The following is a 26,719-nucleotide window of genomic DNA, read 5'->3' on the forward strand; positions in this document are numbered from 1 at the left end:
GAGTTCCCATTCCTCTGACAGCACATTTAACAGGAAAGAAGGTGAAACCAACTCCACCCGCCCATCTGGAGTTCCCATTCCTCTGACAGCACATTTAACAGGAAATAAGGTGAAACCAACTCCACCCGCCCATCTGGAGTTCCCATTCCTCTGACAGCACATTTAACAGGAAAGAAGGTGAAACCAACTCCACCCGCCCATCTGGAGTTCCCATTCCTCTGACAGCACATTTAACAGGAAATAAGGTGAAACCAACTCCACCCGCCCATCTGGAGTTCCCATTCCTCTGACAGCACATTTAACAGGAAAGAAGGTGAAACCAACTCCACCCGCCCATCTGGAGTTCCCATTCCTCTGACAGCACATTTAACAGGAAAGAAGGTGAAACCAACTCCACCCGCCCATCTGGAGTTCCCATTCCTCTGACAGCACATTTAACAGGAAATAAGGTGAAACCAACTCAACCCGCCCATCTGGAGTTCCCATTCCTCTGACAGCACATTTAACAGGAAAGAAGGTGAAACCAACTCCACCTGCCCATCTGGAGTTCCCATTCCTCTGACAGCACATTTAACAGGAAAGAAGGTGAAACCAACTCCACCCGCCCATCTGGAGTTCCCATTCCTCTGACAGCACATTTAACAGGAAAGAAGGTGAAACCAACTCCACCCGCCCATCTGGAGTTCCCATTCCTCTGACAGCACATTTAACAGGAAAGAAGGTGAAACCAACTCCACCCGCCCATCTGGAGATCCCATTCCTCTGACAGCACATTTAACAGGAAAGAAGGTGAAACCAACTCCACCCGCCCATCTGGAGTTCCCATTCCTCTGACAGCACATTTAACAGGAAAGAAGGTGAAACCAACTCCACCCGCCCATCTGGAGTTCCCATTCCTCTGACAGCACATTTAACAGGAAAGAAGGTGAAACCAACTCCACCCGCCCATCTGGAGTTCCCATTCCTCTGACAGCACATTTAACAGGAAAGAAGGTGAAACCAACTCCACCCGCCCATCTGGAGTTCCCATTCCTCTGACAGCACATTTAACAGGAAAGAAGTTGAAACCAACTCCACCCGCCCATCTGGAGTTCCCATTCTTCTGACAGCACATTTAAGAAAGAAGGTGAAACCAACTCCACCCGCCCATCTGGAGTTCCCATTCCTCTGACAGCACATTTAACAGGAAAGAAGGTGAAACCAACTCCACCCGCCCATCTGGAGTTCCCATTCCTCTGACAGCACATTTAACAGGAAAGAAGGTGAAACCAACTCCACCCGCCCATCTGGAGTTCCCATTCCTCTGACAGCACATTTAACAGGCAAGAAGGTGAAACCAACTCCACCCGCCCATCTGGAGTTCCCATTCCTCTGAAGAAAGTTGACTTATTCTTCTTCAACAGCAGAACATCCCAAGTTTAATTTCACTCTTCAAGTGGAGATAGTTTATTCAGGCAGTCTTACTCAAAATCCTCATGTGTCAGAATCAAACTTCTTCTTGTGTACAAACGCAGAACACAAATTTCAAAAGTCTCAGATCAATGTATACATTGTATATCTTTACGATAGTGTGCACGCTAAGGAGAAGCAGGCGACCATTTTGTAAAGCTCTGGGCCCATATTTATAAAGCCTCCCAGAGTAGGAGTGCTGATCAGAAATACAGCCATTCTTTCCCAGCCCATAACATTTTCCCACAATGCACCATCATTTAAATTGGAACACAGTGGCTTTACAGTAACTTCACAGCGCTGTGTGGGTTTTGGCAGCCGTTCTGAACTTGAGCACTGCTAGCAACAACAAGTTGCCCCCATCCCTCACAGTAATTGAGCGACTTTCTGCAAATGTGTTGTTGTCTGAGTAAAGGAAATATTGTAAATTAAGAGGACTCGATGTATTTTGAAAGATGAGACGTTGAGGATTGTAATAAATACCTCTTTGACGTCATACAAGCCAAATACCTGTGAGTCCAAATGTGCACTTCACATTTCCATATCATAAAACTCATGACATACACACTGTCAATGTTTATGATCACTATGTTAGATGTACAGTTACAAGATGACATGACGTCATACCCTGGGTTGTTCTGAACAGAAGGAGCCTGTAGCGCCTTGTGGTTGGAGGCAGAGCAGTTATTGATGCAAAGATGATTCACTATGTTAGATGTACAGTTACAAGATGACATGACGTCATACCCTGGGTTGTTCTGAACAGAAGGAGGCTGTGTTTGTTTATTGTGAAGATGATTCGCCGGGGGACACGCACCTGAAAGCACGTATGACTCCTTTCTACGCAGAGTCCCGAAAGTACAATCTGTTTCTCTGAATAGCCTTGTGAAAGTCTAACACAGTAAGATCATATTTTATAACTTAGCTTAGCTAGAACCCCTTGCTTGTGCCGTCAAACTCCTGCAACTTATCCAGAACGCCGCATCCCGCCCGGTGTTCAACCTTCCTAAGTTCTACCATGTCACCCTGCTCCACCCCCTGGCTTCCAGTCGACGCATCATCTTGAAAACCCTGGTGCTTACCTGCAGAGCAGCAAAGGGAACTGGCCCTTCTTCAGTATATGGTCAAACCGTACACCCCCAACACTCCGTTCCTGCCACCTCTGGTCTCTTGGCCCTCCTTAGCTTCAGTATATGGTCAAACCGTACACCCCCAACACTCCGTTCCTGCCACCTCTGGTCTCTTGGCCCTCAGCTTCAGTATATGGTCAAACCGTACACCCCCAACACTCCGTTCCTGCCACCTCTGGTCTCTTGGCCCTCCTACCCCTATATGGGAGGAGGGCAGCTTCCACTCAGCCCAGTCGATATTTTTTAAAGTCCTGGCACCCTAATGGTGGAACAAACTTCCCCCTACAGTCAGGAGAGTCCCTTTGCTACCATGGTTACGCTTTTCATATTGCTTCTGTAAAAAAAAAACATTACAATTTAGCCCTGTCCATATAGGCCAGTGGTCACCAAGCGGTCGATCACCAAACATTTCTGTAAAAAACCCAATGACAAAGCTTTGCGTTCCTTAATTTTTTTTGGGGGGGTGCTATTGGCGGTAGGTGCACTTGATTCAGCAGCCCTAGTTCTGTTGGCGCTCCGTGGCTCGACGACTCATTGCGAGCTCACAGAACAGGGCTCCGGGCAGCCGAGTGGAAATGGAGGAAAACTCGCCTCCCTGCGGACCTGGCATCCTTTCACTCCCTCCTCTCTACATTTTCCTCTTCTGTCTCTGCTGCTAAAGCCACTTTCTACCACTCTAAATTCCAAGCATCTGCCTCTAACCCTAGGAAGCTCTTTGCCACCTTCTCCTCCCTCCTGAATCCTCCTCCCCCTCCCCCCCTCCTCCCTCTCTGCAGATGACTTCGTCAACCATTTTGAAAAGAAGGTCGACGACATCCGGTCCTCGTTTGCTAAGTCAAACGTCACCGCTGGTTCTGCTCACACTGCCCTACCCTGTGCTCTGACCTCTTTCTCCCCTCTCTCTCCAGATGAAATCTCGCGTCTTGTGACGGCCGGCCGCCCAACAACCTGCCCGCTTGACCCTATCCCCTCCTCTCTTCTCCAGACCATTTCCGGAGACCTTCTCCCTTACCTCACCTCGCTCATCAACTCATCCCTGACCGCTGGCTACGTCCCTTCCGTCTTCAAGAGAGCGAGAGTTGCACCCCTTCTGAAAAAACCTACACTCGATCCCTCCGATGTCAACAACTACAGACCAGTATCCCTTCTTTCTTTTCTCTCCAAAACTCTTGAACGTGCCGTCCTTGGCCAGCTCTCCCGCTATCTCTCTCAGAATGACCTTCTTGATCCAAATCAGTCAGGTTTCAAGACTAGTCATTCAACTGAGACTGCTCTTCTCTGTATCACGGAGGCGCTCCGCACTGCTAAAGCTAACTCTCTCTCCTCTGCTCTCATCCTTCTAGACCTATCGGCTGCCTTCGATACTGTGAACCATCAGATCCTCCTCTCCACCCTCTCCGAGTTGGGCATCTCCGGCGCGGCCCACGCTTGGATTGCGTCCTACCTGACAGGTCGCTCCTACCAGGTGGCGTGGCGAGAATCCGTCTCCACACCACGTGCTCTCACCACTGGTGTCCCCCAGGGCTCTGTTCTAGGCCCTCTCCTATTCTCGCTATACACCAAGTCACTTGGCTCTGTCATAACCTCACATGGTCTCTCCTATCATTGCTATGCAGACGACACACAATTAATCTTCTCCTTTCCCCCTTCTGATGACCAGGTGGCGAATCGCATCTCTGCATGTCTGGCAGACATATCAGTGTGGATGACGGATCACCACCTCAAGCTGAACCTCGGCAAGACGGAGCTGCTCTTCCTCCCGGGGAAGGACTGCCCGTTCCATGATCTCGCCATCACGGTTGACAACTCCATTGTGTCCTCCTCCCAGAGCGCTAAGAACCTTGGCGTGATCCTGGACAACACCCTGTCGTTCTCAAATAACATCAAGGCGGTGGCCCGTTCCTGTAGGTTCATGCTCTACCACATCCGCAGAGTACGACCCTGCCTCACACAGGAAGCGGCGCAGGTCCTAATCCAGGCACTTGTCATCTCCCGTCTGGATTACTGCAACTCGCTGTTGGCTGGGCTCCCTGCCTGTGCCATTAAACCCCTACAGCTCATCCAGAACGCCGCAGCCCGTCTGGTGTTCAACCTTCCCAAGTTCTCTCACGTCACCCCGCTCCTCCGCTCTCTCCACTGGCTTCCAGTTGAAGCTCGCATCCGCTACAAGACCATGGTGCTTGCCTACGGAGCTGTGAGGGGAACGGCACCTCAGTACCTCCAGGCTCTGATCAGGCCCTACACCCAAACAAGGGCACTGCGTTCATCCACCTCTGGCCTGCTCGCCTCCCTACCACTGAGGAAGTACAGTTCCCGCTCAGCCCAGTCAAAACTGTTCGCTGCTCTGGCCCCCCAATGGTGGAACAAACTCCCTCACGACGCCAGGACAGCGGAGTCAATCACCACCTTCCGGAGACACCTGAAACCCCACCTCTTTAAGGAATAACTAGGATAGGATAAAGTAATCCTTCTCACCCCCCCCTTAAAAGATTTAGATGCACTATTGTAAAGTGGCTGTTCCACTGGATGTCATAAGGTGAATGCACCAATTTGTAAGTCGCTCTGGATAAGAGCGTCTGCTAAATGACTTAAATGTTAAATGTAAATGTAGGTGCACTTGATTCAGCAGCCCTAGTTCTGTTTGCGGTAGGTGCACTTGATTCAGCATCCCTAGTTCTGTTGGCGGTAGGTGCACTTGATTCAGCAGCCCTAGTTCTGTTTGCGGTAGGTGCACATGATTCAGCAGCCCTAGTGCTGTTGGCGGTAGGTGCACTTGATTCAGCATCCCTAGTTCTGTTGGCGGTAGGTGCACTTGATTCAGCAGCCCTAGTTCTGTTGGCGGTAGGTGCACTTGATTCAGCAGCCCTAGTTCTGTTGGCGGTAGGTGCACTTGATTCAGCAGTTCCCTAGTGCTGTAGTGCTGCGGTAGGTGCACTTGATTCAGCAGCCCTAGTTCTGTTTGCGGTAGGTGCACTTGATTCAGCATCCCTAGTTCTGTTGGCGGTAGGTGCACTTGATTCAGCAGCCCTAGTGCTGTTGGCGGTAGGTGCACTTGATTCAGCAGCCCTAGTTCTGTTGGCGGTAGGTGCACTTGATTCAGCAGCCCTAGTTCTGTTGGCAAGAGGTGCACTTGATTCAGCAGCCCTAGTGCTGATGGCGGTAGGTGCACTTGATTCAGCAGCCCTAGTTCTGTTGGCGGTAGGTGCACTTGATTCAGCAGCCCTAGTGCTGTTGGCGGTAGGTGCACTTGATTCAGCAGCCCTAGTTCTGTTTGCGGTAGGTGCACTTGATTCAGCATCCCTAGTTCTGTTGGCGGTAGGTGCACTTGATTCAGCAGCCCTAGTTCTGTTGGCGGTAGGTGCACTTGATTCAGCAGCCCTAGTGCTGTTGGCGGTAGGTGCACTTGATTCAGCATCCCTAGTTCTGTTGGCGGTAGGTGCACTTGATTCAGCAGCCCTAGTTCTGTTGGCGGTAGGTGCACTTGATTCAGCATCCCTAGTTCTGTTGGCGGTAGGTGCACTTGATTCAGCAGCCCTAGTGCTGTTGGCGGTAGGTGCACTTGATTCAGCATCCCTAGTTCTGTTGGCGGTAGGTGCACTTGATTCAGCAGCCCTAGTGCTGTTGGCGGTAGGTGCACTTGATTCAGCAGCCCTAGTTCTGTTGGCGGTAGGTGCACTTGATTCAGGACAATGACCCTAGCACACAACCAAGGCAATGCAGGAGTGACTTCGGGACAAGTCTCTGAATGTCCTTGAGTGGCCCAGCCAGAGCCCGGACTTGAACTCAAATGAACATCTCTTCAGAGACATGACAATAGCTGTGCAGCGACGCTCCCCATCCAACCTGACAGAGCTTGAGAGGATCTGCAGAGAAGAATGGGAGAAACTCCCCAAATACTGGTGCGCCAAGCTTGTAGCGTCAATACCCGTCAATACCTTTTGCAAGGATGTAATCGCTGCCAAAGGTGCTTCAACAAAACACTGAGTAAAGGGTCTGAATACTTATGTAAACGTAATATTTCAGTTTTTTAAAACCTGTTTTTGCTTTGTCATTATGGGTTTTTGTGGAAAAAAACTATTTAATCCATTTTAGAATAAGGCTGTAATGTAACAAAATGTGGAAAAGTCAAGTGGTCTGAATATTTTCCGAACGCGCTATAGATGCTTATCAATGGATAGAAAAGCAAAATCAACATATTTCTTGAATTGTGTATTGGAGTGTGGTGGTAATCGAGCCAATTTCTGGAAAGTGGACAGATCTTTTAAACAAAACCTCACCCTCTCGTTACCCCCCAGCAGGTTTTGACAGCCTCTGAGCCCATACTAGATGAAATTGACATTTGTGGTGCTTTTAACAACCATTTTGCTTCAGCACCTGTTTGAAAAGAAAGTATCTGAAAATGAATCTCATTCCCACGAGAGGGTATAGCTGGGGTGATGGGAGAGTAACACTAAGGACAGAGGGTATAGTTGGGGAGACGGGAGGGTAACACTAAGGGCCCTTCAGTCACCTCAGAACAGATAGTAGAGAATGATGCACTTATAGACTCGCAGTTTATTTTAGCCATTTGATGTCTATGATGTACTAAAGGCTTTGCTAAAGAAGATGGATGGTAAAAAAATCCATATGGGTTGATTCACTTGATCCCGTCTTACTGCAGCTCTCTGCCCTACTTATTGCAGAAACATTGACCTAAGATGTTTTACTTGACAATTGTTTCTGGTGTCATCTTTCCTAAGATATAGAAAGCAGTCAAATGTCCTCCCCCTGCACAAAGGAGGAGATCCCTACATTATCTTGAAGGAGGAGTGACGTTGACTGACCTCCCCCAGTAGCAAGACGTTGACTGATCCCTCCCCCCCCCCCAATAGCCAGATGTTGACTGACCCCCCAGTAGCCAGATGCTGACTGACCCCCAGTAGCCAGATGCTGACTGACCCCCCCCCAGTACCCCCAGACAATACACTGACTGACCCCCAGGAGCAATGACCCCCAGTAGCCAGACAATGACTGACCCCCAGTACCCCCCCCAGTACCCCCAGTAGCAAGATTGACTGACCCCCCAGTAGTCCACTGACCCCCAGTAGCCAGACAATGACTGACCCCCAGTAGCCAGACAATGACTGACCCCCCCCCCAGTAGCCCTGACTGACCCCCAATAGCCAGATGTCGACTGACCCCCAGTAGCAAGATGCTAGACCCACCAGTAGTCAGATGCTGACTGACCCCCAGTAGCCAGACAATGACTGACCCCAGGAGCAATACACTGACTGCCCCCCCCCAGTAGCCAGACGTTGACTGACCCCCCTAGCCCCCAGTAGCCAGACAATGACTGACCCCCCAGTAGCCTGACGTTGACTGACCCCCCAATAGCCAGATGTCGACTGACCCCCAGTAGCAAGATGCTGACTGACCCACCAGTAGTCAGATGCTGACTGACCCCCAGTAGCCAGACAATGACTGACCCCCCAGTAGCCAGACAATGACTGACCCCCCAGCCCGGCCCCAATAGCCAGAGCAATAGCAAGACTGACTGACCCCCAGTAGTCAGATGCTGAGACAGTTGACTGACCCCCAGGAGCCCAGTGAGCCCCCCAGACGCGTTGACTGACCCCCCAGTAGCCCGCTGATGACCCCCAGTAGCCTGATGACTGACCCCCCCCCAGTAGCCAGACGCTGACTGACCCCCCAGTAGCCAGGCGCTGACTGACCCCCCAGTAGCCAGATGCTGACTGACCCCCCCCAGACGCTGACTACCCCCCCCAGAGCCAGACGCTGACTGACCCCCCCAGTAGCCAGACGCTGACTGACCCCCAGTAGACGCTGACTGACCCCCAGTAGCCAGACGCTGACTGACCCCCCAGTAGCCAGACGCTGACTGACCCCCCCCAGTAGCCAGACGCTGACTGACCCCCAGTAGCCAGATGCTGACTGACCCCCCACCCAGTAGCCAGAGACGACCCCTGACTGACCCCCACCCAGTAGCCAGACGCTGACTGACCCCCACCCAGTAGCCAGACGCTGACTGACCCCCAGTAGACGCTGACTGACCCCCAGTAGCCAGATGCTGACTGAGATCCCCTGTGGCCAGACAAAGACTGACCCCCCAGTATCCCACTGTGTGTACAAACACTGACTGCCCCTCCCAGTAGCCAGACACTGACTGAGATCCCCCCTGTGGCCAGACAAAGACTGACCCCCCCAGTAGCCAGACACTGACTGAATTGGTGTCATTTGGGTGTTCACAGTAACTGAATGACTTGAGATGATTGCTGCTGGCTAGATTGAGGTCAGGGGGCGGGAAATGAACCCAGCCCCCCCCATTTCCTCTTGAGCTTATGGGGGACACTGATTTTGAAGTTGCAGGTAGGGCTACATTGACACCCAGAGAGAGCTGGTCTGACATCATAACCATGAATAAACCTATTTTCCTAACTGATGAGATGTAACTAGGGTGGAGTAGAGGAGCCTGTTAGGGACTAACTGAGCCAGAGACAAGTTGGTCATCATAGATCAAGACATCAATCAGTCTATCTATTCAACATAACCTTTATTGGGATCATATTTTTTGACTTAGTCATCATCTGCAGAGAGAGAGAGAGAGAGAGAGAGAGAGAATGAGAGAGAGAGAGAGAGAGAGAGAGAGAGAGAGAGAGGGGGAATGAGAGAGAGAGAGAGAGAGAGAGAGAGAGAGAGAGAGAGAGAGAGAGAGAGAGAGAGAGAGAGAGAGAGAGAGAGGGGGAATGAGAGAGAGAGAGAGAGAGAGAGAGAGAGAGAGAGAGAGAGAGAGAGAGAGAGGGGAATGAGAGAGAGAGAATGAGAGAGAGAGAATGAGAGAGAGAGAGAGAGAGAGAGAGAGAGAGAATAGCCTACAGTGGGAGAGACTGCAGATACACAAGTTCTCACCGACAGACACTGGGTGTGTCTCATGCAATACACAGAATTCTTTATTTGTCTCTTTTAAACCAAGCACAGCGCTTGAGACAATAACGCCACCAAATGTATATAACAACTGTAGCATACATAGCAATTATTAGGTTTTAATAATATTGTAAATTATTGTCAAACTGGACTGCAAAAACTCTGTTTCGCCCCTACTTTGCATAAAGTGCAATCAAAACAATAAATATCCCAAACAATGAAATGCATAAACATTTTATAATGAACATCTTACCATGAACATCTTACAATGAACAACATAAACTGATCTCTGGACTATTTGTGAGCGATATATCAAAACCAAAACAAGCTTGTCATTTTCCTATAGAAAATATAGTCAATTCTCCGTCATATTAGGCTATTAAGTAAAACACATATATATAGTCAGTGAACTTCACTTAGCCAGAGAACACCCAGCAGGGCACATCATATACAAATAGAACACAACTTCTCCCAAAGCTTCTGAATGACTTACCACTTTGCTCCCCCAGAAAGACCAGTTTGAATTTTCTTAAAGGGTTCCCAAAGTCACTACCCACAGACATGTTTAAGTGGGGGGGGGTGAATTTCTAAGCGGGTCTGTTAATTAAAATGCTCTTTCCCAGCGGTCCGGGTTTTGTGGTGCTGATGATGTTGGATGTGACACTGAAACGCGACGCCTTTAATCCGTTCCAACCGGCTCTCTCTTCCTCTCCCTCAGTGAGCGCTGCTGTTAGTTTTTAATGCCGACCTGCGCCTGCGCGGTCTCTCCTCCCCCTCGCTCTCTGTCTGCCGCCCTGCCCTTTCTGCTCTGACGGCATGACGTCATGCGAAGCGAGGAAAACCTTTCGTCCACTATTGTGCGCGACATCTTCGATTATTTATTCCGTTGAAGCCTACTGTGTCTCTAACCCTTTCACTAACTTTATTTACTCTCATGTATACACAGAGAGAGAGAGAGAGAGACACAGAGAGAGACAGAGAGAGAGAGAGAGAGAGAGAGACAGAGAGAGAGAGAGAGAGAGAGAGAGACAGAGAGAGAGCGAGAGAGAGAGACAGATAGACAGAGAGAGAGAGGGAGAGAGAGAGAGAGCGAGAGAGAGAGACAGATAGACAGAGAGAGAGGGAGAGAGAGAGAGGGAGAGAGAGAGACAGATAGACAGAGAGAGAGGGAGAGAGAGCGACAGCGAGAAACAGAGAGAGAGAGAGAGAGAGAGACAGAGAGAGAGAGAGCGAGAGAGAGAGACAGAGAGAGAGAGAGACCATTTGTACATTGTTAAAACACTGTATATATATAATATGACATTTGTAATGTCTTTACTGTTTTGAAACTTCTGTATGTGTAATGTTTACTGTTAATTTTAGTTGTGTTTCACTTTATATATTCACTTTGTATGTTGTCTACCTCACTTGCTTTGGCAATGTTAACACATGTTTCCCATGCCAATAAAGCCCTTGAATTGAATTGAATTGACAGAGAGAGACTCATTCTCTCCCCACACTCTCTTAACTTTTCCACCACAATGTAGTAACAATTGTACACTATAAAACAAACCATTTATTATTTACATAAATCACATTCATTTGGTGTTGCATATCAGGCACATAGGTGAAGATAATCTAAACTTAGCATAATATTGCTAAGCTAAAAATCTATTTCAACAAGAGATCAATTACGTAAACAGTGTCGTTGATATGTGATGCACAGCATGTGATGCACAGCATGTGATGCACAGCATGTGATGCACAGCATATTACTGTATATTAAAGCTGATGTCACACGTTTATCATATGTTGTGAAATTGTCAGGTTAAATTACTCGTTGGTTATTACCGCGCGGTCGGAACTAGAAGCACAAGCATTTCGCTACACTCGCATTAACATCTGCTAAAACCCGTGACCAATAACATCTGCTAAAACCACGTGACCAATAACATCTGCTAAAACCGTGACCAATAACATCTGCTAAAACCACGTGACCAATAACATCTGCTAAAACCATGTGTGTATGTGACCAATAACATCTGCTAAAACCACGTGTGTATGTGACCAATAACATCTGCTAACCATGTGTGTATGTGACCAATAAAATTTGATTTGATATGATTATAAAGTTACCATTCTTGTATAAAACTCTATAGGATGAGAAGAGAGACGAACATCTATAGTCGCTCTGGATAAGAGCGTCTGCTAAATGACTAATGTAGATATTAAGTTACCTTGAAACCTGAATGGAAAACATCCCTGGGTAAACAGCAAGAATACAGTTGATACACTAGTATACAGTTGATACACTAGAATACAGTTGATACACTAGAATACAGTTGATATACTAGTATACACTAGTATACAGTTGATATACTAGTATACAGTTGATACACTAGAATACAGTTGATACACTAGTATACAGTTGATATACTAGTATACACTAGTATACAGTTGATACACTAGTATACACTAGTATACAGTTGATACACTAGTATACAGTTGATACACTAGTATACAGTTGATACACTAGTATACAGTTGATACACAGTTGATACACTAGTATACAGTTGATACACTAGTATACAGTTGATACACTAGAATACAGTTGATACACTAGTATACAGTTGATACACTAGTATACAGTTGATATACTAGTATACAGTTGATACACTAGAATACAGTTGATACACTAGTATACAGTTGATATACTAGTATACAGTTGATATACTAGTATACAGTTGATACACTAGTATACAGTTGATATACTAGTATACAGTTGATACACTAGTATACAGTTGATACACTAGAATACAGTTGATACACTAGAATACAGTTGATACACTAGTATACAGTTGATACACTAGAATACAGTTGATACACTAGTATACAGTTGATATACTAGTATACAGTTGATACACAGTTGATACACTAGTATACAGTTGATATACTAGTATACAGTTGATACACTAGTATACAGTTGATACACTAGTATACAGTTGATACACAGTTGATACACTAGTATACAGTTGATACACTAGTATACAGTTGATACACTAGTATACACTAGTATACAGTTGATACACTAGTATACAGTTGATACACTAGTATACAGTTGATACACTAGAATACAGTTGATACACTAGTATACAGTTGATACACTAGTATACAGTTGATACACTAGAATACAGTTGATACACTAGTATACAGTTGATACACTAGAATACAGTTGATACACTAGTATACAGTTGATATACTAGTATACAGTTGATACACTAGTATATAGTTGATATACTAGTATACATTTTGATACACTAGTATACAGTTGATACACTAGTATACAGTTGATATACTAGAATACAGTTGATACACTAGTATACAGCACAGTACTCTCCATTGAAAAGCACAGGTGGACCTTAAGATAACCAGCTAAGCCCACTGGGAGGAGTCATGTGAAACGCTTATATAGGAATAGGGCTGGCTGCTCAGAGTTTAATCACAGTAGTCCCTCCGTTGTATTCAGACCCTGCATTAGCAGACCAGTTGCAAGGCACAGTGTACCTCAGTGGCAGGTGAGTCTCTTCTCTTCTCTCTTCTCTGGGAGGGAGGGGTATATTGGTCCTCAGTGGCCAGTCTCTATCGGGTGAGAGGGAGGGGTATTGTGGTCCTCAGTGGCCAGTCTCTATTGTGTGGGAGGGAGGGGTATTGTGGTCCTCAGTGGCCAGTCTCTATCGTGTGAGAGGGAGGGGTATTGTGGTCCTCAGTGGTCCGTGTGGGAGGGAGGGGTATTGTGGTCCTCAGTGGCCAGTCTCTATCGTGTGAGAGGGAGGGGTATAGTGGTCCTCAGTGGCCAGTCTCTATCGTGTGAGAGAGAGGGGTATAGTGGTCCTCAGGGGCCAGTCTCTATTGTGTGAGAGGGAGGGGTATAGTGGTCCTCAGTGGCCAGAGGGAGGGGGTATTGTGGTCCTCAGTGGCCAGTGTCTATCGTGTAGGAGGGGTATAGTGGTCCTCAGTGGCCAGTCTCTATCGTGTGGGAGGGAGGGAGGGGTAAAACTGGTCCTCAGTGGCCAGTCTCTATCGTGTGGGAGGGAGGGAGGGGTAAAACTGGTCCTCAGTGGCCAGTCTCTATTGTGTGAGAGGGAGGGGTATTGTGGTCCTCAGTGGCCAGTGTCTATCGTGTAGGAGGGGTATAGTGGTCCTCAGTGGCCAGTCTCTATCGTGTAGGAGGGGTATAGTGGTCCTCAGGGGCCAGTCTCTATTGTGTGAGAGGGAGGGGTATTGTGGTCCTCAGTGGCCAGTGTCTATCGTGTAGGAGGGGTATAGTGGTCCTCAGTGGCCAGTCTCTATCGTGTGGGAGGGAGGGGTAAAACTGGTCCTCAGTGGCCTGTCTCTATCGTGTGAGAGGGAGGGGTATAGTGGTCCTCAGTGGCCAGTCTCTATCGTGTGAGAGGGAGGGGTATAGTGGTCCTCAGTTGCCAGTCTCTATCGTGTGAGAGGGAGGGGTATAGTGGTCCTCAGTTGCCAGTCTCTATCGTGTGAGAGGGAGGGGTATAGTGGTCCTCAGTTGCCAGTCCTCAGTTGCCAGTCTCTATCGTGTGAGAGGGAGGGGTATAGTGGTCCTCAGTTGCGTGTGAAAGGGAGGGGTATAGTGGTCTCAGTTGCCAGTCTCATGTGGGAGGGAGGGGTATAGTGGTCCTCAGTTGCCAGTCTCTATCGTGTGAGGGAGGGAGGGGTAGTGGTAGTGGTCCTCAGTTGCCAGTCTCTATCGTGTGGGAGGGAGGGGTATAGTAGTCCTCAGTGATTGTGTGGGAGGGAGGGGTATAGTGGTCCTCAGTGGCCATTCTCTAGTGGTCCTGTGGGTCTCTATTGTGTGGGAGGGAGGGGTATAGTGGTCCTCAGTGGCCAGTCTCTATCGTGTGGGAGGGAGGGGTATAGTGGTCCTCAGTGGCCAGTCTCTATCATGTGGGAGGGAGGGAGGGGTATAGTGGTCCTCAGTGGCCAGTCTCTATCGTGTGGGAGGGAGGGAGGGGGGAGGAAGGAAGGAGATAAGGAGCCAAGCGGGCAGTCGTATCCCAGGATCACAGTGGTGCATCAGGCCGTTTTTCCAGGTTGTACTCCCTGGTCTTCTGGACCTTCCATCCAGCCAGCCCCAGCAGGAAGATCCCCATCACCTTGAAGCCCACCTGCAGACCCAGGTATCTGCAGAGATACATCAATCATTCACTGAATCAACCAACAAATCAAATCAGTCAACCAATACAGTCAACCAATGATTATCACTTGTATGAACGAGGCATACAATCAATCAATACAGTCAATCAACTGTCAACCAATACAGTCAATCAATACAGTCAATCAACTGTCAACCAATACAATCAATCAATACAGTCAATCAATACAATCAATCAATACAGTCAATCAATACTGTCAACCAACACAGTCAATCAATACAGTCAACCAATCATTATCGCTTGTATAAACGAGGCCGTAACCAATAGTAGTACGAGACCTTCTTCCTCACCTGTTCCTCAGGGTGTTATTGTCATAGTAACCACAGCCCAGCCGGTTGCCACAGGCATGTTTCCACCAAATACAGGAGCTGTCGATGGTCATGCCGAACAGGGCTGGGGCTGGTAACCAGGCTAGAATAGAGGAGGATCACACAAAGGGCTGGTAACCAGGCTAGAATAGAGGAGGATCACACAAAGGGCTGGTAACCAGGCTAGAATAGAGGAGGATCACACAATATATAACATTATATACAGGAGCTGAGGATGGTCATGTCGAACAGGGCTGGTAACCAGGCTAGAATAGAGGAGCTGAGGATGGTCATGTCGAACAGGGCTGGTAACCAGGCTAGAATAGAGGAGCTGAGGATGGTCATGTCGAACAGGGCTGGTAACCAGGCTAGAATAGAGGAGCTGAGGATGGTCATGTCGAACAGGGCTGGTAACCAGGCTAGAATAGAGGAGCTGAGGATGGTCATGTCGAACAGGGCTGGTAACCAGGCTAGAATAGAGGAGCTGAGGATGGTCATGTCGAACAGGGCTGGTAACCAGGCTAGAATAGAGGAGCTGAGGATGGTCATGTCGAACAGGGCTGGTAACCAGGCTAGAATAGAGGAGCTGAGGATGGTCATGTCGAACAGGGCTGGTAACCAGGCTAGAATAGAGGAGCTGAGGATGGTCATGCCGAACAGGGCTGGTAACCAGGCTAGAATAGAAAAGCACAGGATTAGATAATATAAATTGAACAAAAAAATATATATATAAAAACGCAACATGTGTATAGTGTTGATCCAGTGTTTTATGAGCTGAAATTTAAAAAAGATCCCAGAATTTTTCCATACACACAAAAAGTTTATTTCTCTCAAATTTTGTGCACACATTTTGTTTACATCCCTGTCGGTGAGCATTTCTCCTCTGCCAAGATAATCCATCCACGTGACAGGTGTGACATATCAAGAAGCTGATTAAAAAGCACGGTCATTACACAGGTGCACCTTGTGCTTGGGACAATAAAAGGCCATTTTAAAATGCACAGAGATGTCTCAAGTATTGAGGGAGCGCGCAATTAGCATGCTGACTGCAAGGATGTCCAACAGAGCTGTTGCCAGATAATTGAATGTTCATTTCTCTACCATAAGCCGCCTCCAATGTCCTTTTTAGAGAATTTGGCAGTACATCCAACCGGCCTCACAACCACAGACCACGTGTATGGTGTCATGTTTCCGAGCAGTTTGCTGATGTCAACGATGTGAACAGAGTGCCCCATGGTGGCTGTGGGGTTATGGTATGGGCAGGCATAGGTCAGGCTTTTGGAGCTTGGAACACAAGCATTTCACTACACCCACAATAACATCTGCTAAATATGTGTACGTGACCAATACAATGTGATTTGATAAGCTACGAACAACAAACCCAATTGCAATTTATCAATGGCAATTTGAATGCACAGAGATACCGTGATGAGATCCTGAGGCCCATTGTCGCGCCATTCATCCGCCGCCATCACCTCATGTTTCAGGATGATAATGGATGTCCCCATGTTGCAAGGATCTGTACACAATTCATGGCAGGTGAAAATGTCCCAGTTCTTCCATGGCCTGCATACTCACCAGACAGGTCACCCATTGAGCATGTTTGGGATGCTCTGGACATGTACGACAGCACTTCGTACAGCCATTGAAGAGGAGTGGGACAACTTTCCACAGGACACATTCAACTCTACGTGAAGGAGATGTTGCACTGCATGAGGAAAACTGTGGTTTTCTGATCCATGACCCTACTTCTTTTTTCTTCTTCTAAAGGTATCTGTGACCAACAGATGTATATCTGTATTCCCAGTCATGTGAAATCCATAGATTAGGGCCCAATGAATTTATTTCAATTGACTGATTTTCTTATATTTACTGTAACTTTTTTTGAAATTGTTGCACGTTGCATTTATATTTTTGTTCAGTGTAAATAATAATATTATATACATATATATATATTATATACGTCAAGCTGAACTGGTAACCAGGCTGTTTCTAATAACACTTTTTAATTGTCAACATTGACCTTGTTCGTAGAGAAAGGAGAGGATCAGATATCAATCACAACTCTTATTCGACTCTTGTTCGACTCTTGTTCGACTCTTGTTCGACTCTTGTTCGACTCTTGTTCGACTCTTGTTCGACTCTTGTTCGACTCTTGTTCGACTCTTGTTCGACTCTTGTTCGACTCTTGTTCGACTCTTATTCGACTCTTGTTCGACTCTTATTCGACTCTTGTTCGACTCTTGTTCTTGTTCGACTCTTGTTCGACTCTTGTTCGACTCTTGTTCGACTCTTGTTCGACTCTTGTTCGACTCTTATTCAAAACACTTTTTTTGCAGCAGCAGGAAGATATGGGGATCTCGGTTCAAAGCAGCTGTCGTCCACTAGAGGGCACTCTAACACTACATTGATGCATATTATTATATTCCATTGTGTGTTGTTTCCCGTCTTTATGAAGTATACATCTTAAGAGGAAACTTACCAAGCACTCTCATGAGCAGAAACTGGACTCCGATGGCAAAAGATTTCTCTTCATGGGGAACAGTTCTGAAACAATTCAACAAGAAAAGTTGGTTTATAACGTCGTACTGAGTCCTGTTCAATATCTTGCTTTAATTACATTAAACTATAATAAATACAATGTATTTGGAAAGTTTTCAGGCTGCTTGACTTTTTCCACATTTTGTTACGTTACAGCCTTATTCTAAAATGGATTACACTGTTTTTTCTTCTCATCAATCTACACACAATACCCCATAATGACATCACAATACCCCATAATGACATCACAATACTCCATAATGACATCACAATACTCCATAATGACATCACAATACCCCATAATGACATCACAATACCCCATAATGACATCACAATACTCCATAATGACATCACAATACTCCATAATGACATCACAATACCCCATAATGACGAATGAAAAACAGTTTTTAGGTTTTTATATTTAAAAAATAACGGAAATATCATATTTATTCAGACCCTTTATTCAGTACTTTGTTGAAACACCTTTTGGCAGCAATTACAGCCTCGAGTCTTCTTGGGTATGACGCTACAAGCTTGGCACACCTGTATTTGTGGAGTTTCTCCCATTCGTTTCTGCAGATCCTCTTAAGCTCTGTCAAGTTCTATAGAGAGCAGTTATTTTCAGGTCTCTCCAGAGATGTTAGATTGGGTTCAAGTCCGGGCTCTGGCTGGGCCACTTGTCCCGAAGTCACTCCTGAATTGTCCCGAATTGTCCCGAAGTCACTCCTGCTTTGTCTTGGCTGTGTTCTTAGGGTCATTGTTTTGCTGGAAGGTGGACCATTGCCACAGTCTCAGAACCTGCTCCAAAGAGCTCAGGACTTCATCAAGGATCTCTCTGTATTTTGCTCCGTTCATCGTTCCCTTGATCTGAAGTCCCTGCGGCTGAAAAACATCCCCACAGCATGATGCTGCCACCACCATGCTTCACCGTAGGGATGGTGCCAGGTTTCCTCCAGACGTGACTCTTGGCATTCAGACCAAAGTGTTCAAGCTCGGTTCATCAGACCAGAGAAACTTGTTCCTCATGGTCTGAGAGTCTTTAGATGCCTTTTGGCAAACTACAAGTGGGCTGTCATTTACTGAGGAGTGGCTTACATCTGGCCACTCTACCATAAAGGCCTGATTGGTGGAGTACTGCAGAGATGGTTGTCCTTCTGGAAGGTTCTCCCATCTCCACAGACAAACTCTGGAGATCTGTCAGAGTTACCCCCGGGTTCTTGGTCACCTCGCTGACCAAGGCCCTTCTCCCCCGATTGCTCAGTTTGGCCGGACGGCCAGCTCTAGGAATAGTCTTGGTGGTTCCAAACCTTGTCAAGGCCATTGTCTTCTTGGGGACCTTCAATGCTGCAGACATTTTTTGGTACCCTTCCCCAGATCTGTGCCTCGACACAATCCTGTCTCGGAGCTCTACGGAAAATTCCTTTAATTAACCTCATGGCTTGGTTGTTGCTCTGACATGCACTGTCAACTGTGGGACCTTATATAGACGGTTGTGTGCCTTTCCAAATCATGTCCAATCAATTGAATTTACCACAGGTGGACTACAATCAAGTTGTATATACTTCAAGTTGAATCAATGGGAACAGAATGCACCTGAGCTCAATTTTGAGTCTCATAGCAAAGGGTCTGAATACTTAAGTAAATAAGGTTTTTAATTTTTCTTTTCTTTTTATTAAATGTGCAAAAATTCTAAAAACCTGTTTTCGCTTTGTCATTATATTTGTGTGTAGATTGATGATACTTTTTAAAACATTTAATACATTCTAGAATAAGGCTGTAATGTTACAAAATGTGGAAAAAGTCAAGGGGTTGGAAAACTTTCCAAACACACGTGTATATGTTATTTATCCTAGGTCCATCATATAGATGGGATTGTGTGTTAGAGACATTACCTGAGGACCATCATATAGATGGGATTGTGTGTTAGAGAGGCGATCATCGCGGCCAGAGAGATGAGGAACATGACAGGAAGCAGGAAGTGAGGACATTGGTTGGGGCAGGGGCCGGGGCGGGCAGTACCCCCACCACTACCCTGGCTGTGAGCTGTACAGATACAGTCTGTGTACTCCTAAAGCAGGAGAACGAAGAAGACACCGGTTTCATTATATAAAAGATATATGCAACACATTATAAAAGAAAATAGACACATCCTTGTTTTTGTTCGTTAAGACAATGGCAAAATGGTGAATGATTGATATCCTATATTGACTTGAATGTACTGTATACTTTCCTCAATTAGTCTTTACAACATGAGCTAGTGTTACATCTTGGTCTGAATTGATTGAAGTCTATCTAACTCATTTACGCCAGTCTTTAATAGGCTCAGCTCAGTCCAACTCCGCTCTGCTAGGCTCAGCTCAGGTCAACTCCGCTCTGCTAGGCTCAGCTCAGTACAACTCCGCTCTGCTAGGCTCAGCTCAGTACAACTCCGCTCTGCTAGGCTCAGTACAACTCTGCTCTGCTAGGCTCAGCTCAGTACAACTCCGCTCTGCTAGGCTCAGTACAACTCCGCTCTGCTAAGCTCAGCTCAGTACAACTCCGCTCTGCTAGGCTCAGTACAACTCCGCTCTGCTAGGCTCAGCTCAGTACAACTCCGCTCTGCTAGGCTCAGCTCAGTACAACTCCGCTCTGCTAGGCTCAGCTCAGGTCAACTCCGCTCTGCTAGGCTCAGCTCAGGTCAACTTCGCTCTGCTAGGCTCAGCTCAGTCCAACTCCGCTCTGCTAGGCTCAGCTCAGGTCAACTCCGCTCTGCTAGGCTCAGCTCAGGTCAACTTCGCTCTGCTAGGCTCAGCTCAGTCCAACTCCGCTCTGCTAGGCTCAGCTCAGTACAACTCCGCTCTGCTAGGCTCAGCTCAGGTCAACTTCGCTCTGCTAGGCTCAGCTCAGTCCAACTCCGCTCTGCTAGGCTCAGCTCAGGTCAACTTCGCTCTGCTAGGCTCAGCTCAGGTCAACTCCGCTCTGCTAGGCTCAGCTCAGTTCAACTCCGCTCTGCTAGGCTCAGTACAACTCCGCTCTGCTAGGCTCAGCTCAGGTCAACTTCGCTCTGCTAGGCTCAGCTCAGGTCAACTCCGCTCTGCTAGGCTCAGCTCAGTATATTCGCCATGCATGGGATGGTTACCATACACACTACGTCAATATGACCTCAACTCTATTAGCCTGCTAAACAGTCATCCTGTTAATGGATGGCTTAGTGGCTGACATGGTTTTGAAACACTTAAAACACTTCCCCTGTGTCCCAGGGCTGATTACCCTCTGATTAGCCTAGTGGTTAGAGCGTTGGACTAGAGATCGAAAGGTTGCTAGATCGAATCCCCGAGCTGACAAGGTACAACTCTGTCGTTCTGCCCCGGAACAAGGCAGTTAACCCACTGTTCCCCTGTAGCGCGTCATTGTAAATAAGAATTTGTTCTTAACTGACTTGCCTAGTTAAATAAAGGTAAAAATAAAATCAAAAATTAGAGATGGATAGGACTGGCCCATTGACTGTGAACCATCCATCTTGTGCAGTTGTAGGTTCAGACTGCTGTACTAGGTCTGACTGGCTGCCCTATTGACCTATAACAGATGTGGCTTTACTCTTTGTTCAATTATACCATTCTCTACCGTATTCCTAACTTCACTGACCACCCAGAACGCACCAGAACTCTGAATTTGTTGTTGGTGTCTTTGGTGTAGTCTTTGCAGCCTGCGTGGCAGGGAGACAGGTACTCAGTGTTGTCAGATCCACACACTGGGTTGAAGGAGTCAGCAGGACAGGAGCAGTTGGAATAACAATTAGCCAGAGACCTGATGAGAAGAGAGAAGATGATTAGAGATGTTTAAAGAAGGATGTTGGTATCACAATAGACATGTACAATTATTTTGCACGAAAATGTATTGTGCTCGGACGTTGTTTTTTCACACTGCCCTTTCTAGCAGGGTTTAGCAGCTATGGTGAATTCATAACAAGCTCAGTACAACTCCGCTCAGCTCAGTACAGCTCCGCTCTGCTAGGCTCAGTACAACTCCGCTCTGCTAGGCTCAGTACAACTCCACTCAGCTCAGTACAGCTCCGCTCTGCTAGGCTCAGTACAACTCCGCTCTGCTAGGCTCAGCTCAGTACAACTCCGCTCTGCTAGGCTCAGCTCAGTTCAACTCCGCTCTGCTAGGCTCAGCTCAGTACAACTCCGCTCTGCTAGGCTCAGTTCAGTACAACTCCGCTCTGCTAGGCTCAGCTCAGTACAACTCCACTCTGCTAGGCTCAGTACAACTCCGCTCTGCTAGGCTCAGTTCAGTACAACTCCGCTCTGCTAGGCTCAGTTCAGTACAACTCCGCTCTGCTAGGCTCAGCTCAGTACAACTCCGCTCTGCTAGGCTCAGCTCAATACAACTCCGCTCTGCTAGGCTCAGTACAACTCCGCTCTGCTAGGCTCAGTACAACTCCGCTCTGCTAGGCTCAGTACAACTCCGCTCAGCTCAGTACAACTCCGCTCAGCTCAGTACAACTCCGCTCAGTTCAGTACAACTCCGCTCAGCTCAGTACAACTCCGCTCAACTAGGCTCAGTACAACTCCGCTCAGCTAGGCTCAGTACAACTCCGCTCTGCTAGGCTCAGTACAACTCCACTCTGTTAGGCTCAGTTCAGTACAACTCCGCTCTGCTAGGCTCAGTTCAGTACAACTCCGCTCTGCTAGGCTCAGCTCAGTACAACTCCGCTCTGCTAGGCTCAGCTCAGTACAACTCCGCTCTGCTAGGCTCAGCTCAGTACAACTCCACTCTGCTAAGCTCAGCTCAGTACAACTCCGCTCTGCTAGGCTCAGCTCAGCTCAGTTCAACTCCGCTCTGCTAGGCTCAGCTCAGTACAACTCCGCTCTGCTAGGCTCAGCTCAGTCCAACTCCGCTCTGCTAGGCTCAGCTCAGTCCAACTCCGCTCTGCTAGGCTCAGCTCAGTACAACTCCGCTCTGCTAGGCTCAGTACAACTCCACTCTGCTAGGCTCAGTTCAGTACAACTCCGCTCTGCTAGGCTCAGCTCAGTACAACTCCGCTCTGCTAGGCTCAGCTCAGTACAACTCCGCTCTGCTAGGCTCAGCTCAGTTCAACTCCGCTCTGCTAGGCTCAGCTCAGCTCAGTTCAACTCCGCTCTGCTAGGCTCAGCTCAGCGGTGTGAAAAGGGCATTCATGTTTACTTCAGGGTTTTGGGATCACTATAGATGTTTGGGTGGAGGTAAGTTCATCAGTAGAGCTCAGTGCCAAAAACCACATAACAGAAGACAACAGAGATATGGGGTTATGGGACGAAGACCAGGGTTCCTGCATATGTTCCATGTTGTTCATGAGCCTCTGTTTGCTACTCTACTGTAGTAACAACATTCTAGTTGTTTTGGGTTCACCAGTGGCACAGCGCCAAACAATAGCTTCGTCTTAATCTTCACAAAATGCTAGTCTTGTCCCATGAAGTTGCTTGTCTATTGGTACTGTCTGAAAAATGTACTGTTTGTTATTCTCCCTATTATGACCTCATCGCTATGTAACGGATCAACTTGTGCATGTGTTTCACCGGGCACTTTATTTATCCAATGAATTAAAACGCTGCAGACTGTGCATCTCTGTTTTGCGTCTGTAGTGATAGGTGATAACTCCATGGCGTTTTGACTTGGGCAAGACTGTCTGAGGAACCTTAACTCCAGTCCTCATGGCTTCCCAATAACTCCTGTGTCATCAGCCGACAAACTACAGACAGTAACACAACATCCCCAGATAGAGTCAGCTCACAAACTACATAGAGAGTAACACAACATCCCCAGATACGATTAGCTGACAAACTACATAGAGAGTAACACAACATCCCCAGATACGATTAGCTCACAAACTACATAGAGAGTAACACAACATCCCCAGATACGATTAGCTCACAAACTACATAGAGAGTAACACAACATCCCCAGATAGAGTCAGCTCACAAACTACATAGAGAGCAACACAACATCCCCAGATACGATTAGCTCACAAACTACATAGAGAGTAACACAACATCCCCAGATACGATTAGCTCACAAACTACATAGAGAGCAACACAACATCCCCAGATACGATTAGCTCACAAACTACATAGACAGTAACACAACATCCCCAGATACGATTAGCTCACAAACTACATAGAGAGTAACACAACATCCCCAGATAAGATTAGCTCACAAACTACATAGACAGCAACACAACATCCCCAGATACGATTAGCTCACAAACTACATACTACAGACACATCAACATCATCCCCAGAAGCCCTCAGCACACCAACCCCAATCAACCAGGACATGGCTCTCCGAAGATCTAAGTGTTTTGTAAATATGCAGATTACACACCCAGCACTGACTCACCCTATGCAGATTACACGCCCAGTACTGACTCACCCTATGCAGATTACACGCCCAGCACTGACTCACCCTATGCAGATTACACCCCCAGCACTGACTCACCCTATGCAGATTACACCCTCAGCACTGACTCACCCTATGCAGATTACACCCTCAGCACTGACTCACCCTATGCAGATTACACGCCCAGCACTGACTCACCCTATGCAGATTACACCCCCAGTGACTCACCCTATGCAGATTACACCCCCAGCACTGACTCACCCTATGCAGATTACACCCCCAGCACTGACTCACCCTATGCAGATTACACCCCCAGCAGTGACTCACCCTATGCAGATTACACACCCAGCACTGACTCACCCTATGCAGATTACACGCCCAGCACTGACTCACCCTATGCAGATTACACCCCCAGCACTGACTCACCCTATGCAGATTACACCCCCAGCACTGACTCACCCTATGCAGATTACACCCCCAGCACTGACTCACCCTATGCAGATTACACACCCAGCACTGACTCACCCTTGGAATCCATAGTTGACCTCTTTCACCCTCTGTGTGGGACATCCCATGAAGAAGAGGGGGATGAGGAGGAGGACAGAGATGGACAGCATGGCGACAGAGAAACGAGGGATGGCCTTAAGAGAGAGACCCATCCTCTTCATGATGACCCCGCCCACCAGCATCCCCACGGCAACCGAAGGAAGGTTCACCGCACCTGAGGACGACGCGACAGAGTGATTAGAAGAACTAGGATAAAATAACCAGCGCTAAGATAAAATAACCAGCGCTAAGATAAAATAACCGGCGCTAAGATAAAATAACCGGCGCTAAGATAAAATAACCAGCGCTAAGATAAAATAACCGGAGCTAAGATAAAATAACCGGCGCTAAGATAAAATAACTGGCGCTAAGAAAAAATACCTGGCGCAAGATAAAATAACCGGCGCTAAGATAAATAACCGGCGCTAAGATAAAATAACCGGCGCTAAGATAAATACCCGGCACCAAGCTAAAATAACTGCAGCTAAGATAAAATAACCAGAGCTAAGATAAATAACCAGCGCTAAGATAAAATAACCGGCGCTAAGATAAAATAACCAGCGCTAAGATAAAATAACCGGAGCTAAGATAAAATAACCGGCGCTAAGATAAAATAACTGGCGCTAAGAAAAAATACCTGGCGCTAAGATAAAATAACCGGCGCTAAGATAAATAACCGGCGCTAAGATAAAATAACCGGCGCTAAGATAAATACCCGGCACCAAGCTAAAATAACTGCAGCTAAGATAAAATAACCAGAGCTAAGATAAATAACCGGCGCTAAGATAAAATAACCGGCGCTAAGATAAAATAACCGGCGCTAAGATAAAATAACTGCAGCTAAGATAAAATAACCAGAGCTAAGATAAATAACCGGTGCTAAGATAAATAACCGGCGCTAAGATAAATAACCGGCGCTAAGATAAAATAACTGCAGCTAAGATAAAATAACCAGAGCTAAGATAAATAACCGGCGCTAAGATAAATAACCGGCGCTAAGATAAAATAACTGCAGCTAAGATAAAATAACCAGAGCTAAGATAAATAACCGGCGCTAAGATAAATAACCGGCGCTAAGATAAATAACCGGCGCTAAGATAAAATAACCGGCGCTAAGATAAATACCCGGCGCCAAGCTAAAATAACTGCAGCTAAGATAAAATAACCAGAGCTAAGATAAATAACCGGCGCTAAGATAAATAACCGGCGCTAAGATAAATAACCGGCGCTAAGATAAAATAACCGGCGCTAAGATAAATACCCGGCGCCAAGCTAAAATAACTGCAGCTAAAATAAAATAACCAGAGCTAAGATAAATAACCAGAGCTAAGATAAATAACCGGCGCTAAGATAAAATAACTGCCGCTAAGATAAAATAACCAGAGCTAAGATAAATAACCAGAGCTAAGATAAAATAAGATAAAGATAAGATTATTGTCCCTGAGTGGAAATGTTTCTTGGAAATGCAAGTGCTGCTGCTCCCTCAACAAATACACATACAACAAAATAGATAATGCGAGTAGAATAAAAAATATGCCAGAATAGATAAGACGCCAGTAGACTAGATTAGACAGAATATATAATATGACAGTAGAATGAATAATGCCAGTAGAATAAACAATATGCCAGAATAGATAAGACGCCAGTAGACTAGATTAGACAGAATATATAATATGACAGTAGAATGAATAATGCCAGTAGAATAAACAATATGCCAGTAGAATAGATAATAAGACAGTAGTATACGAAATGCTTCAGTCTGGTTTTAGACCCCATCATAGCACTGAGACTGCACCTGTGAAGGTGGTAAATGACCTTTTAATGTGCTCCTAGACCTTAGTGCTGCTTTTGATACCATCGATCATCACATTCTTTTGGAGAGATTGAAAACCCAAATTGATCTACAAGGACAAGTTCTGGCCTGGTTAAGATCTTATCTGTCCGAAAGATATCAGTTTGTCCTCTGACAAATCAACTGTCAATTTCGGTGTTCCTCAAGGTTCTATTTTAGGACCACTATTGATTTCACTATATATTTTACCTCTTGGCGATGTCATTCGGAAACATAATCTTAACTTTCACTGCTATGCGGATGACACACAGTGTACATTTCGATGAAACATGGTGAAGCCCCAAAATTGTCCTCGCTAGAAGCATGTGTTTCAGACATAAGGAAGTGGATGGCTGCAAACTTTCTACTATTAAACTCGGACAAAACAGAGATGCTTGTTCTAGGTCCCAAGAAACAAAGAGA

General features: G+C 46.6%; 2 protein-coding genes across 2 annotated transcripts in view; both read right to left on the reverse strand.

Annotated features, from left to right (window-relative positions):
• The window catches only part of LOC135564480 (ras-related protein Rab-6B), a 246,876-nt gene extending 236,351 nt beyond the window's left edge, over positions 1-10,525 (reverse strand). Inside the window, exon 1 of the mRNA XM_065009490.1 lies at positions 9,994-10,525. Within this exon, the coding sequence (XP_064865562.1) occupies positions 9,994-10,063 (70 nt within the window). The 5' untranslated portion in view covers positions 10,064-10,525. The remainder of the gene's footprint in view (positions 1-9,993) is intronic.
• A 3,821-nt stretch (positions 10,526-14,346) lies between these two features.
• LOC115124702 (solute carrier organic anion transporter family member 2A1-like) overlaps positions 14,347-26,719 on the reverse strand; it is a 115,032-nt gene continuing 102,659 nt past the window's right edge. The window contains exons 9-14 of the mRNA XM_065009491.1: positions 24,445-24,640; positions 21,201-21,348; positions 19,455-19,630; positions 17,504-17,568; positions 15,004-15,124; positions 14,347-14,681 (exon numbers count right to left, since the gene is read on the reverse strand). Of these exons, the coding sequence (XP_064865563.1) occupies positions 14,561-14,681; positions 15,004-15,124; positions 17,504-17,568; positions 19,455-19,630; positions 21,201-21,348; positions 24,445-24,640 (827 nt within the window). The 3' untranslated portion in view covers positions 14,347-14,560. The remainder of the gene's footprint in view (positions 14,682-15,003; positions 15,125-17,503; positions 17,569-19,454; positions 19,631-21,200; positions 21,349-24,444; positions 24,641-26,719) is intronic.

The sequence above is a fragment of the Oncorhynchus nerka genome, linkage group LG25 (assembly GCF_034236695.1).
Source record: "Oncorhynchus nerka isolate Pitt River linkage group LG25, Oner_Uvic_2.0, whole genome shotgun sequence".
NCBI classification, from domain to species: Eukaryota; Metazoa; Chordata; class Actinopteri; order Salmoniformes; family Salmonidae; genus Oncorhynchus; species Oncorhynchus nerka.